The 13921-nt window shown below is 35.1% G+C and overlaps 1 protein-coding gene across 2 annotated transcripts in view; it reads right to left on the reverse strand.

The window, feature by feature from the left end:
- Positions 1–13430, reverse strand: part of LOC132282637 (protein ANTI-SILENCING 1-like) — a 52069-nt gene extending 38639 nt beyond the window's left edge. The window contains exons 1-5 of one of the 2 annotated variants that reach the window (XM_059784380.1): positions 13224–13430; positions 11321–11731; positions 9518–9686; positions 7829–9404; positions 5935–6345 (exon numbers count right to left, since the gene is read on the reverse strand). In XM_059784380.1, the coding sequence (XP_059640363.1) occupies positions 5935–6288 (354 nt within the window). In that variant the 5' untranslated portion in view covers positions 6289–6345; positions 7829–9404; positions 9518–9686; positions 11321–11731; positions 13224–13430. The remainder of the gene's footprint in view (positions 1–5934; positions 6346–7828; positions 9405–9517; positions 9687–11320; positions 11732–13223) is intronic. The other variant, XM_059784381.1, reaches the window with a different exon arrangement.
- Between the last annotated feature and the right edge of the window lie 491 nt (positions 13431–13921).

Consider the following 13921-nt stretch of genomic DNA (forward strand, 5'->3'; position numbering starts at 1 on the left):
GCTGAACCAGTGAGGACGCGGCTCAAGAGTAAGCCGGCGAGAAGTGGGTTTGATCGGCAGTGAAGAGGACAGCGAGCACTGTTTGAACAGTGCTTGCTGGCGAGGACAAACCGTAGGCATGTAGGACTTACTGGCGGGCATGGAACGGAGGTGTGCTTGGTGATGACAGAGGACTGAAACGGCGGCGACTCAGCCACCGCAAAGGACGGCGTGATGGGCTTTTCGATTTCTTGCTTGTACTAGGTTTTTGTTAAGGAAGATGACTAAGGTAAAGACCGTAAAGGATGAAGTTGATTATAGCTGGTGGTGATGTGGTCAGTGAAGGAGATAGATTGCACAATCAGGCAGTTGTATACTGAAGCTATGGGCGATGGAGGTTCTGGCGAAGGGAAGGAGAGAGGAGGCGTCGGGGTGGTTTGGAGGAATCTAGAGAGAGAAGGGGTAAGAAGGAGGTAGGGTTATTATTGTCTTTTTAAATTTTTGCCTAGTCACGCCGTTAGATTTGGGATGGCCAATTAATGTTTTGCAACTAATGAAATAGTTTAGGGGGTTAAGTGTTGTTTCAATAGTTCAGAGAGGTTTTTTGAGAAAGAGAAGATAGTTGAGGGGGGTTTAATGCACTTAACCCTTATAATTATTACAATATTGCCAACATAAGTTGCAACATTTTCAAAATACCACCACCAACTTCGCAAAAGGAACATGCATATGACATAAGAACTCCATGAAATATGATGTATAGCGACAATGTCATTGCTATGATGATAAATCATGTGACACATTCCTAGAATGATAACCAAGATACATATATACATCAAGCTCAACCAATACATGCAATGTGAATTGATACCGACATCTCATCTATATTAATGAAATTACAAGTTTTCATTAATAAAAGATGAGGAAAGAAAAAGAAGAGGGTAACCCAACCAATTCAAATAAACAAAGAGATTATTGAACAAACAATGCGAAATCTCATGTATTGTAAATAATAAAATATGAGTGAAGAGAGAAATAAAACAAGAAGAACACATGTATATTATGTGGTTCACAGGGCCTACATCCACAGCACACAAAGCCCAAAAAGGTACATATCTTTCATTATAATCTCTTTTAATCTTTGTATACAATCATCACCTCTATTTATAGGTGAAGAATACAAACATGTTATAAATATGTTATAACATCTTCCAACACTCCTCAAGCTGGAGTGTGTATAGAAATAACGCCCAACTTGCATATCAAATCATGAAACGGATCTTTTCCAACGATTTGGAAAAAGACAATAAAACTGCCTGATGCACAACGGAGGCGAAGAACAATGCTACCGAACTCACCAGCAGCTAGGGCTACAAAAGAGCCAAGCTTTCGACGATCAACTCGAGCTCGGCTCGACAAAAGCTCGGTTCATGTTTGTTTGATTACTAAATGAGCCAATCCCAAACAAAATTCTTAAGCTCGTTTATTAAACGAGCCAACTCAAACACCTCTCCATTCAGCTCGTTTTGTTCGTGAACAGGCTCGATTCAAGGCTCATTTTGAGTTCGTGAACACTACATGTGTGTGTGTGTGTGTGTGTGTGTGTAGTATATTTCATATTTTTATAAGTTCTAACAGTTGATTTAAATATTTTAATATTTTATAAGCCTAACCCAATAACCTAACCCAACCATTCTGTTATTATTCATTTTTTTGAAAAATAAAATTAACCCAAGCTTATTCCTCAATTTCCAAGCCCAGCCCATTTACCCTTTTAATCTATATGCATACGGCATATTTGTTATCTTTACTCAGGACCCTAGCCGCAAAACTACTCCATCCCCAAGTGCATGACAATTGTAACAGCGGCAATAGTGTTCGAAAAATCGAAACCACTGATCGGCAACACTGCATATGCTACTCCTAGGTTATTGCGCTCTCTCTCTCAGCTAGTCTCACCTCTCTTCTAACTTCTCTTCATATTTTCATGATGATCGAGATCGGCTCTCTCCCATCTGGTCTCACTTCTCTATTCTCTCTTCTCTTCATATTGGCCTGAGTGATCGAAATTGGGAGTGAACTGTGAGGACATTGGAAATTAAACACAGAGGAAAGATTTACACAGATTCATATATGGCAGGTTGTATATAATTTATATATTCCTATGAATATACGAGCCGCCGAGCCGAGCTCGAGCTCGTTCGAGCATCACCGAGCCGAGTTTGATCATGGGCAATCAAGGCTCGATCGAGCTTAAGCTACTGTGACGAGTCGAGCCCGAACACTTTACAGCTCAAATTGGCTTGGCTTGGCTTGTTTGCAGCCTTACTGGCAAATGGCAACCCAAACAACTCAATAAAAACTATCGGAGACACGGCAAAGGCGAACAACAATGCTACCGAACACAGGGGCAGCCCAAACAAGTCACAAATAGCACCGAGAAACCCTTAGCAACATTTCAGACATTAAGGGAATACTCCAAAATAAGGGTCCGAACCTAGGAAGAGAAATTAGGTTCTAATACCATGTTGTAAATAATAAAATATGAGTGAAGATAGAAATGAAACATGAACACAAAGATATTATGTGGTTTAGCCACTAGGGCCTACATCCACGGCACACAAAGCCCAGAGGGCTACATATCTTTCACTATAATCTCTCTTATCTTTGTATACAATGATCACACCTATTTATAGGTGAAAAAATACAAACATGTGATAAATATCACGTCGTCGTCGTCGTCATCAACCTTAACCTGATCCCGTATGAATAAAGTTGACCACATGAAATCCCATTTTCCAAGCCATCTCCATTGTAATGTTTTACCTTTAACATCGTTTCTAATGATTGCATCCCATGTTAACTTCTCTTTGCTTCCATGCAAATTAGTCTTCTTTATTTGTTATCCTTTTATCCCATAAAATGTCACACGTCTATCCCCATTTTATATCACCATCTATCTCACTATCCTTATGTATTGTTGATTTTTAAATGGTCACTTTAGATAATCCTTTGGCATTGAAAGGTGATCATTATACAACAACAATAACAACCAGGCCTTTTCCCAATTACTTGGAGTCGGCTACATGAATCTCATGTTTCCATTCTGCTCTGTTTAAGGCCGTAGCCTCAATCGATCCACATGCTAGCATATCTTTCCTTACTGTCTTCCTCTTCCCCTATTATTACCGTCAATGTGAACTATGTTAGTTTTCCTAACCGCCGCACTTAAAGGTCTTCTTTGCACATGTCCAAACCATCTTAACCAATTTTCTTTCATTTCAAGTCCAATTGGTGCTACTCCAACCAGCTCCAGAATGTGATCTTTTCTAATTCTATCCTTTCTAGTCTTACTACATGTCCATCTCAACATTCGCATTTCTACCACACACATTTTATGCAAATGTTGTTTCTTAGCTGCTCAACATTCAGTATCATAAAGTATGACTAGTCTGATAGTTGTTCGATAGAACTCCCCTTTCAATCGTAAGGGTATATGCCTATCACAGAATATAATTAAGGGTGATCATTATATTATCAATATTTAACTCCTACTAAATTTACATTCCATATATAGTTTTATTCTACTAATTTTTTAAGCTTTTGATTCTAACATGTTTCTCCAATTCCCTAATTTCATTCCAAAATTTTCTTTAAAAGTGGCCAATAGCATCATGTCATCGATAAACAACATGCACCATGTGTCTCCTTGTAAGTCTTTTGTGAATAAGTGTGGGCTTAGTGCAAACTATTACTGCAATCCTACATTGTAGAAAAATCACAAGTCTCACCACATATATTCAGTTTAGTTTCCCTATTTACATGCATATCCTGAATAATCTTCAATCATTTTTATAGGATTTTGTTTTCTTTGTAGAACCCACCAAAATATATCTCTCGGCACTCTATCATAAGCTTTTTCTAAATTTATAAAGACAGTATTTAGATCTTTTTGCTTACTCTCACACATTTCAACTACATGGTCTATCATATGAAAGCCTCCAACATGGATTTCCCTAGCATAAATTCAAATTTGATTTTTACACAATGTGAATTCCTTCCTTAATCTCTATTCTATCATTCTTTCCCCTAGTTTCATTGTATGACCCGTTAATTAAGTTCCTCAGTAATTGTTATAATTTTGTGTATCTCCTTTGTTTATGTAAGAAGGTCCTATCTTGTTTCTCCTCCACTTGGCATCTTTTGTTCTTTTAAAATTTTGTTAAATATTAGTTATTCAATTCCTACCATTCCTAATGTTCTCCGTATTTACCCAACCCAACCACTTCATTTTTTTTCAATCTTTTAAGCGTGTCTTCTACTCATTTATTTTATTTACCATTCTACACTGTATTCATTGTTTTCCACTTCTTCTCTAGGGCATACCGTGGTGGGATGAATTTTCCATACATGCTCGGTTCAGAGTGAAGAGTGGGAAGCATATTAGGCTGAGTAGATGAGTGGGGTATGGAGAGAGGCCGCTATTAGAGGCCTTCTCGAGCTCAGTTTTTAGGCATCTTCAGGTTTGAGAGGTGGAGGACGTTACATAATTTCTTGGCTTTATATTGTATAGTCTGCAGAAAAGGAGTATGAGTGGATTTGGGCGGCAGCCACTTATAGGTTATTTGAGGTCAGCTCCTTCTACCGGAATTTGGTGGATGTGCAGGGCCTTTCCTTCCTTGAAAGGCCATTTGGCATACAGAAGTCCCATTAAAGGTGGTTTTCTTCGAATGGACCCAGCCTTGGAGAAAATTCTAAAGATTGATAACCGGTGGAAGAGGAGGCAGATTATTGTAAATTTGGTGCTTCAAGTGTAAGAGGGATGAGGAGTTAGTGAATCATCATATCTTGCATTGATCGGTGGCTAGGGAGGGATAGGATATTCTTATTGCCCTATTTGGAGTAAGTTGGGTAATGCCATTTTCCACGAGGAGCATGCTTGAAGCTTGGAGAGGGTGTATAATGGGGAAGCAAGCTTGAGATGCTTAGCAGATTGCTCTCATTTCCTTATGGTGGGGTTTATAGGGGGAGAGGAATAGGATATCCTTTGAAGGGGTGGATACTCGTATTTCGACCTTCAAAATTCAACACACTTGGGTCCTTATTTTTTGGATTCATGTCTCGTATAGTAAATCTGCGGAGGATCTCATGTAGTTTTTGGATAGCTTGAGCCTATAGTGAATATTTTGGTTTTGTGTCCAATTGTCTCTGAGATACGTTACCCTTATGAGCACCTTTACAAAATCTTTAATTGTTGAAAAGAAAAAATCCATCTAGCTAATATGTTCTTATCTTTACTAATATCTATTGAATAGATACTTAATACATCTACTTTGATCGAAGTATCTAGTTGATTTATCTCTACCCTTTATCAATTTATAAATAGCTTTCTCACCCTTATTTGTGTCTAATTTTGTATACAAATTATTTGGCGTGTTTTGTTTAGCATTGCTCAAATAAAGTAACCTCCAAAACTTTACTAATATCTATTGAATAGATACTTAATACATCTACTTTGATCCAAGTATCTAGTCGATTTATCTCTACCCTTTATCAATTTATAAATAGCTTTCTCACCCTTATTTGTGTCTAATTTTGTATACAAATTATTTGGCGTGTTTAGCTTTGGTCAAATAAAGTAACCTCCAAAACAATTTATTTGGCGTGTTTTGTTTAGCTTATCTTTACTAATATCTATTGAATAGATACTTACTACATCTACTTTGATCCAAGTATCTAGTCAATTTATCTCTACCCTTTATCAATTTATAAATAGCTTTCTCACCCTGATTTGTGTCTAATTTTGTATACAAATTATTTGGCGTGTTTTGTTTAGCTTTGGTCAAATAAAGTAACCTCCAAAACTTGGAAAAGAGAAAAGGCATAAGGCGCTTGAACATCGAACTGCAGCATAAGAGTGATAGAATGCTAAAACAATTATCATAATAAAATTACCAGGTGAGTGACACTTGCTACACAAACTCCTTCACCAGATGCCAAAAATATTTCATTCTCAAGTGTCTTGTTATCTCGAAGCCAATGCAAAATCTCTAATGGGCGGAAAAACCAATGAACTTTTACTTTCTTTGTCTTGTCCGGATTCTCCCATATCCTTATAAGCTTACCAATATAAGGCAAAGCTCGCCCTTCCTTGTGAACAAATACACAATCAAGCAGAGTGTACTCCATGCCATCATAGGTAAATGATTCATAAAACTGGACCCCTTTCTTGTTCCCGCCAACTCCTCTCTTTTTACCCCATTTAAATTCCAGGTTCTTGACATTATTCACTTCACCTAAATCAGACATAGTTGCAAGCTTCTCTGTTGGCCACGTGGTTAATAATCAGTGCCAAAGTGCTTGAACCTGAAAAATAATAATATCATTTATTAAGGAGATAAACACCAAAAGGATTGAAATTAATTCAAATGATGACTGCAAAGACACACTCACAGCTATTGCTTGTACCTGTACAGGCTGTACAAGCTTAAACTAATTATTATTAACAACAGAAAGATATGCTAGTGTCCTAATCTTGAAAACCAGTCCTCCCATTCAAATATGCACCCAAAAGTTTCAAATTACTACTACTTATTTTTTAAGTAAATTGAGTCTGGTACTACTATCAGTGAAATTCAATAGCTAGTGTTGGTAGTGTTTTCCTATTAAGTCGACTACAGAGATGTGTTATGAATATTTTAATAAATCTGGTACTACTATCAGTGAAATTCAATAGCTAGTGCTGGAAGTGTTTTCCTATTAAGTTGACTAAGAGATGTGTTATGAATATTTTAATAAAAATATAATTAAATTATATTAATGATGGTTTAATGTGAATATTATTTTACTAGTTAAATCATATTTATACTAATATTATTTTATTCATAATTATCATATCTTTTAACTGTTACATTACAAATCTATATATAATTATGTGAAGTATCCACAATCTCTTCTTGTTGTTTGGGATTGTTGTAACTTCATAAAGAGATATACTGCCACCATATTCTTCCACTACATCTGTACATGCTTATAGATGTGTATGTGTTTATCTACTTTATGTGTTTATGGGCAACGAGATTGGGTTGTATCTTGGATTTGATTAGTGCCATCTATACCTGCACGAAGGGGAGGACTATCAACTTTGGAACAGTGTGTTTACACATGACTCTCTATCAGGCTAGCTCTTTCTTAAACTCTATTTCACTTATTGTTAATTTTATATAAGTATTGCACCGCTTGTGTTTAATTTATTCTTACTTTATAATTTACTATTACTACTAGTGTTATTCATGCTCTAAATTTGTCCTAAAGATGTATTTTTCCTCAATTATAAACTTTGTATCGTCCATATTGGGTAAATCATCTATTGTTTTACATAATTAAGTGTACTAAATAAATAAAACAAATTTTCCCCAACAATTTGAAACAATTTCATACCTCTCCACACAACTCTATGAAAACAAACAGAACCTCTGAAAATATATACCGTGCATTATTCAATTCACTTCGGATTAGACACATTCTGTGTAGGGAAAATTTTAAGTTTAAAAGTGGTTCTTTCCCGACAAACAGAGTCTGTCTAAACCCTAAATTCACAAGAAAAATTCCGGAAAATATATATACTTAGAGAGAAAAAAAAAGGTATATATATATATATAATACTGGCATACGAGTTTTACGTTATTCAAAAATGAAGTTGGTAAAGGAAAAATTATCTCGTTATTTTTCTAGGGAATCAAACAGAGGCATGAAGTAATGGAAACAAGCAAAAACGACAAAAAAAAAAAAAAAAAAAAAAAAGGAAGAGAGAGAGAAAGAGAGATTTAAACTAAACAGTAGACTTTACAGTTTCCCCTTGATTCTTCTGCCACGAATCCGTGAAGCAAATAGGGCACAGTAACATGTCACTTCGGTGATGGTTGATTTGTTCGGTGATTTCCGCCGGAGATTGCGTCGGCCTTCCTGCACCGATGATTTCGCCGTGGAAGTCGCCAGCGGCAGTGTGTATAGGCGCCTTGCAGGGTATGGATGAGAGCGGGAGACTCGAGACAAAATTAAAAGTGTACAATTTGTGTTGTTTGTTATAAATGCTGTGGAAGAAATGTGGACATTAAACTATGAATAGAGGAAGATGGACATGGGCCAGTAGAGAAATAACCGCTTTACGTACCAATCAGATATAACCGCCTCACGCACCGCCTTTTAGCGTTTCGGCGCCTGGTATTGTTTTTATATCGCATTCACCGCACTAGTCAAATGTTTGTCATTTTCATCACATGTTCACGCAAGATCCTTGTCACAACTACGTGAGATAATTAAATATGTGTGAATTGTACTTTCTTTTTCTTTTTTCTTTTTTTTTTTGTTAATAAAAAGACACAATTTGTTGAGACGTGTGAATCAAATACTGTAGATCATTTAACATTTTTTAATTTAACAATTAAATATGGAGAGCTACTCTTATTGCAAGAAGAAAAGGTTATTCATGAAAATATAGAATAAATATTGGGTGTGTATTAAAATATAGAATAAATATTAAGTGCATATTTATACTCATTCAATAACAATGAACTATTTTTAAAAAATATTGGCCCACCTACTTATAAAAGTATTAATAACTAAATAATATGTTATATATTTAATTGTATGAATCTACTAATAAAATTGTTAATAACGACCTACATAATAGTAAATAATATGTTATAGTATTTGATTACCTGGTATATTAATGACATGACCGCACCTGTTGTGGGGCCCCTTATTTATTTATTTTTTTTCTCTAGTGATTGAGCGAGCTCTTTTGGGAAAATTTATATATTGGTTAGATGCTAGATGCTAGCTTATTATCGTTTATCCACAATTACAATGGAATGGTAAATTTGCACAACAAAATGCTAAATTGATTGGGATAGAAGGTTCAATTAATTCGAGAAACGTACAGGGTGACAATGAGAGTTGTGTAACACAAGCATAACAAGTTGGAATGCATTCTGAATAACAAATAAGAATTAATTCATTAGTTGAAAAAAAAAAAAAAAAAAAAGACCTTTAGTACGTCGGGTCGAATTATCGGTTTAGAAGTCATTAAATTCAACCAACAGAACCATGTTTTTTTTTCGCAAAGTAATGTGTTTCAAGAAGTCGCATTCTTACTCTGCATACAAAGTCCACATGTACTCAAAGAAACAACTAAATATGTTCATTGGTTAATTAAAAAAAATAAAAATAAAAATAAAAAAAACACTCATTTTAAATGATCAGAATTTCACTGTTCTAAAGACTTCTTCAGATGGATTTTTCATGGGAAGCTGCAGTCTATTATTATATGCTACAGAATCCATATTATCCTCTTTCTCTATCCGAATCGAGTTTGGTAACACAGACCCTTTCACACACTCTTCTTTTGTTGAACACAAACCTAACTGTAAAATTTGAGAAACAATAGACGTGTAAGGGTTTGGACGATCAGAACAAAGGACGACTATTTAAAAACCAAATTAGAAGTTGGAAATGAGGGATACAAAAATAATAATACCTTCAATCCCAGCAACTTTGTTACCCATCTCATCCGATATTGTACAGTGACCGACATCAAAGGTACGGTAGAAAATGTAGTCAGCCATCTGAAGGTCTTCCAACGAGGGTTGTGGATTTCTGTTGTCCTTCGAAGTGCAGACAACATTGCATTTGCCAGCAATAGCTTCCTGGTTTGGCACATGAAAATTAAAAAGACAAAAAATAAAAAAAAGACAATACAATTGGGGTAAAAAAAACTTGGGCGAGTCACCAACAGAGGCAATAAACATATTTTTTCATGTTCTTAGCTGATTTTCTCTTAACTACAGCCAAAGAATGTAAACCAACTCTGATTGTTTTAGTCACAAAAATTGTATCTCTCCGGCGGTCCATTGGCCGACATTCGCAATTGAACTCGGCGACTCCATCTCTTCTGACGATCCATTACTCTGTGGTTCTGTCCTGAGCTCCGTACACACCTTCAACTCCAATTAACCTCTCCATTGGATAATTTCTTCGCAGTCATATTCTCCACATCCATTGAATCTTCAACCGACGAAAACTCCTTGGATTTGAGGAAATCAGAGCCAGACTTATCCTAATCTCCCAATTGTTTCAGTCATTTCGACTACAACATCAAACGATCTTGGACAAATCAATACAAGATCAAGTCGAGACACTTCAAATATGATCCTGCGCAGATTTTTTTTGGCAATTTAATCCAATAAGATCTCCAATCATCTTCATATCTTCAACAATCTCATCAACCACTTCTGAATCATTACTCAAAGAATAATATATGATAAAACAGAAGTGATTCAGTCTACTGTTATTGTTTTTTGCCCTAAATTGGCCGAAGTACCTCTTGATATTAGCATAAAACAATTCATTTTTTTCCTTTTTCTCTCTTTATATATACACGATACATACAGCGTATGTTGGTAAATGATACATACAGCAGTACATAAGAAACGGCGCTCAATTCAAACTTCACGTCTCTGTCCCAGTCCCCCAGCGGGATTTCCCCTCAAACCATTAAACGGGCCCCATAACCGTTTTTAACGGGACGAGGCGGTACCCCAATGGTGCGGGCTATTTTTGCTATCCCTAATTGCAAGGATAATCCTGGCAAAAGCCTTACAAATCAACATCGGCTACTAATCTTAGACTTATTGCTCAAAGGAGTTCAACATAAAAAAGTGAGAAAAGGTCCCCAAAATATTAAATTGAAAGAACTAAAAGGTAGCAATGAGGCAGCATTCAGAGAACGAATATTAGAAGAAAAACAATGGAAATAGAATGACAACATAAATAACTTGTGGTTAGAATTGACAAAATCATATTCAGAGTACCGCAAAGAAAAGTTTCAGATAGAGCAAAAGGACGAAATTTATTTAAAAAGAAATATGGTGGAGGGATGATAAAATACAAAAAAAAATAAAGAAAAAGTTTCAAAGATGCTTTACTTCAACCAAAAAGCACAATCAAAAAATAAGAAATGATATTTCCCATACATAAAAGATAACAACTACAACTAGCACAAAAGTACTAGAATTAGCGTCTAATGTGCACCTAGATTGAACAGAATAAGAATTCTCGAAATATCACTAATTTAACAAACATTCCAGGTCTTGATCCTACGTGAATAGCCAACAAATATGTCAAGTGAGATCAAGCAACCATAATTCCTACCAGAAAATTATCACTAAATTACATACAAATCTAATTTGGGCAGTAAAAAGTAAGCATAAGGCACTTAAACATCAAACTGCAGCATTAGTTAGAAAATAGAATGCTATAACAATTATCATAATTAAATTACCAGTTGATTGACACTTGATAGACCAACTCCTTCACCAGATGCCAAAAATATTTCATTCTCTATTGTCTCCATATCTTGAATCCAATGCGAAATCTCTGAAGGTTGGAAAAACCAATGAACTTTTACTTTCTTTGTCTTGTCTGGATTCTCCCATATCTTTATAAGCTTGCCAATATAAGGCAAAGGTTTTCCTTCCTCGTGCAAATATACAGAGTCATACAGAGCATAATCCATACCATCATAGGTAAAAGATTCATAAAACTGGACCTCTTTCTTTTTCCCACCAGTGCCTCTCTTTTTACCCCATTTAAATTCCAGGTTCTTGACATCATTCACTTCACCTAAATCGGACATAGTTGCTAGCTTCTCTCTTAGACGTGTGGTTAATAATCAATGCCAAAGTACTTGAACCTGAAAAACAAAATATTATATAAATATATATATATATATTAGAAAAAACAATAACATTTATTAAGGAAATAAACACCAAAAGGGTTGAAATTAATTCAAATGATAGCCGCAAAGAGAGACTCACAATTATTGCTTGTACCTATCCAAGGTAAAGAAAATTTATTAACACCACAAAAATATGCTCGAATAACACTGTACTAAATCTCAAGGTAAAATGTGAATAGTAATACATAAAAATAACAGGATACTGCCTCAATTCCAATTTCTAAACTTGCAGTACACATGTCCTCCTTTAGACATCCCAAAATTATTTCCCCCAGCCAAAAGATGAGTTGTTCCTGGCATACAATTATACCAACATGCTAAGTGTATATTTGCCATACCAACAAGCTTGCCTATCACTCATTTTCCATTTTCCTCAATGGTAATGATAGTTCAAAAGTGACCAAACCAACTAATAAAAGAAAATCAATAATAAAAATTTAAAAATAAAAAATAAAAAAAAATTTGATAAGTGATAAAAATAAAAAAAAATATGGTCAAGTTCTTTCTTTTTCTTTTTCATTTTGGTGTTTAATATAAAATAGGATCATGTTTACATATGTCCACAGGAGTTATCAACAGAAGTTCTAAATCTATAACAGTCCTGTCATCCTGATCTACTAAATAGAAATCTACTAGATAATCATCACACGAACCATGTTCAAAACACTTTTGAAAACTAGTGTCCTAATCTTGAAAACCAGTCTTCCCACCCAAATATGCACCCAAAAGTTTCAGAATTAGTAAAGTGCATCTGGTACTACTATCAGGGACATTCGATAGCTCGTGTAGGTAGTGTTTTCCTGTAAGTAGACTACAGAGATGATACGATTTCATACCTCTCCATAAGATTCTATGAAAAGAAAAAAAACCTCTGAAAATATATATCGTGCATATTTCAATTTTGGATAGACGCATTCTCTGAACTACATCTGATTTCTCGAAAAATTGAAGTTAAAAGTGGTTCCTTCCAGACAAACAGATTCTGTCTAAACCCTAAATTCACGAAAAATATGATATAGACCAGCAAAATACTCAGAAAAAATGGCTAAATACAGCAGTGCATTTATTGAAACATAAAAAATAGAGAGAAAAAAAATACAGTGAAGTAAAATTGGTACTTTCCAGACAAACAGAGTCTATCAAAACCCTAATTTCACAGGCAAAATTCCGGAAAAAATATATAATATGATGTAGACGAGCAAAATATTTTGACAAAATGGCGAAATACAGCAGAGCATGTATTGAAACACAGAAAATAATAACAATAAATAAAATAAAAAATACGGTGGAGTGGTTCAGGAAAAATTATCTCATTGTTTTTCTAGGGAAACAAACAGAGCTTAGTAAACCCTAGAATCATGCAAGAAGTAACGGAGTCAAGCACGAATGACAAAAATAATTAAAGAAATCATTAAACTCGACAATAAATAATTCTTCTGCTACAAACCATGGAAGCAGAATAGACCACGGTCTCTGATCTCGTTTTGATGAATGTTGATTTTCGTCGGCCTTCCCTCCACCGATGATTTCGCCAGCGGCAGTATGTATATGGAAAGAAATTTGTGTTGTATTTTATGAGTATTTGTGTGAGATACAATTACAGCGTCCATTTGTTTAGAGAGATTAAGAAGCAGCTTAAGTCTCCTAAGCCAACTTGAGTTCGATTTACTACTTACTAACCTCCCTTCTAAATTAGGAAACTTAAGCACGGTTTTCCTGGGTTTTGAAAAATTACATGTTTATACTGTTGATTATTTGTCAATGTGTGAAAATGTTGATGTCAACAAAAATATTAAATTTATTTTTTTACTACCACAAAACCCTATGTTGTTTACAAAAACTATTTACTAATCAATTTGATATTTTTAATATTCTATCATATCATCCCTTTCCATCACAGACTAGCAAAACAAATCACATGACGATCACTTGCTTGTTTTTATTGACAAAAATATCCTTGTAATTATGTAATAACCAAACTATCCTTTCCAATACTTACACATGCCCTCAGTCTTACTCTTCTTCTCCACTGTCGCGTTTAACTCATCGGAGAGGCTTCGTGGATTTCGGTTACCATAGCGTCTATTGATTCTAAGGCGACTTACCATGTGTTTGTGTTATTGTTGTTGAATTTGGTCTAATTTT

The sequence above is a fragment of the Cornus florida genome, unplaced genomic scaffold, assembly GCF_030987335.1.
Source record: "Cornus florida cultivar Cherokee Brave unplaced genomic scaffold, ASM3098733v1 CherokeeBrave_3.0.0_Hap2_Chr11, whole genome shotgun sequence".
NCBI lineage: Eukaryota > Viridiplantae > Streptophyta > Magnoliopsida > Cornales > Cornaceae > Cornus > Cornus florida.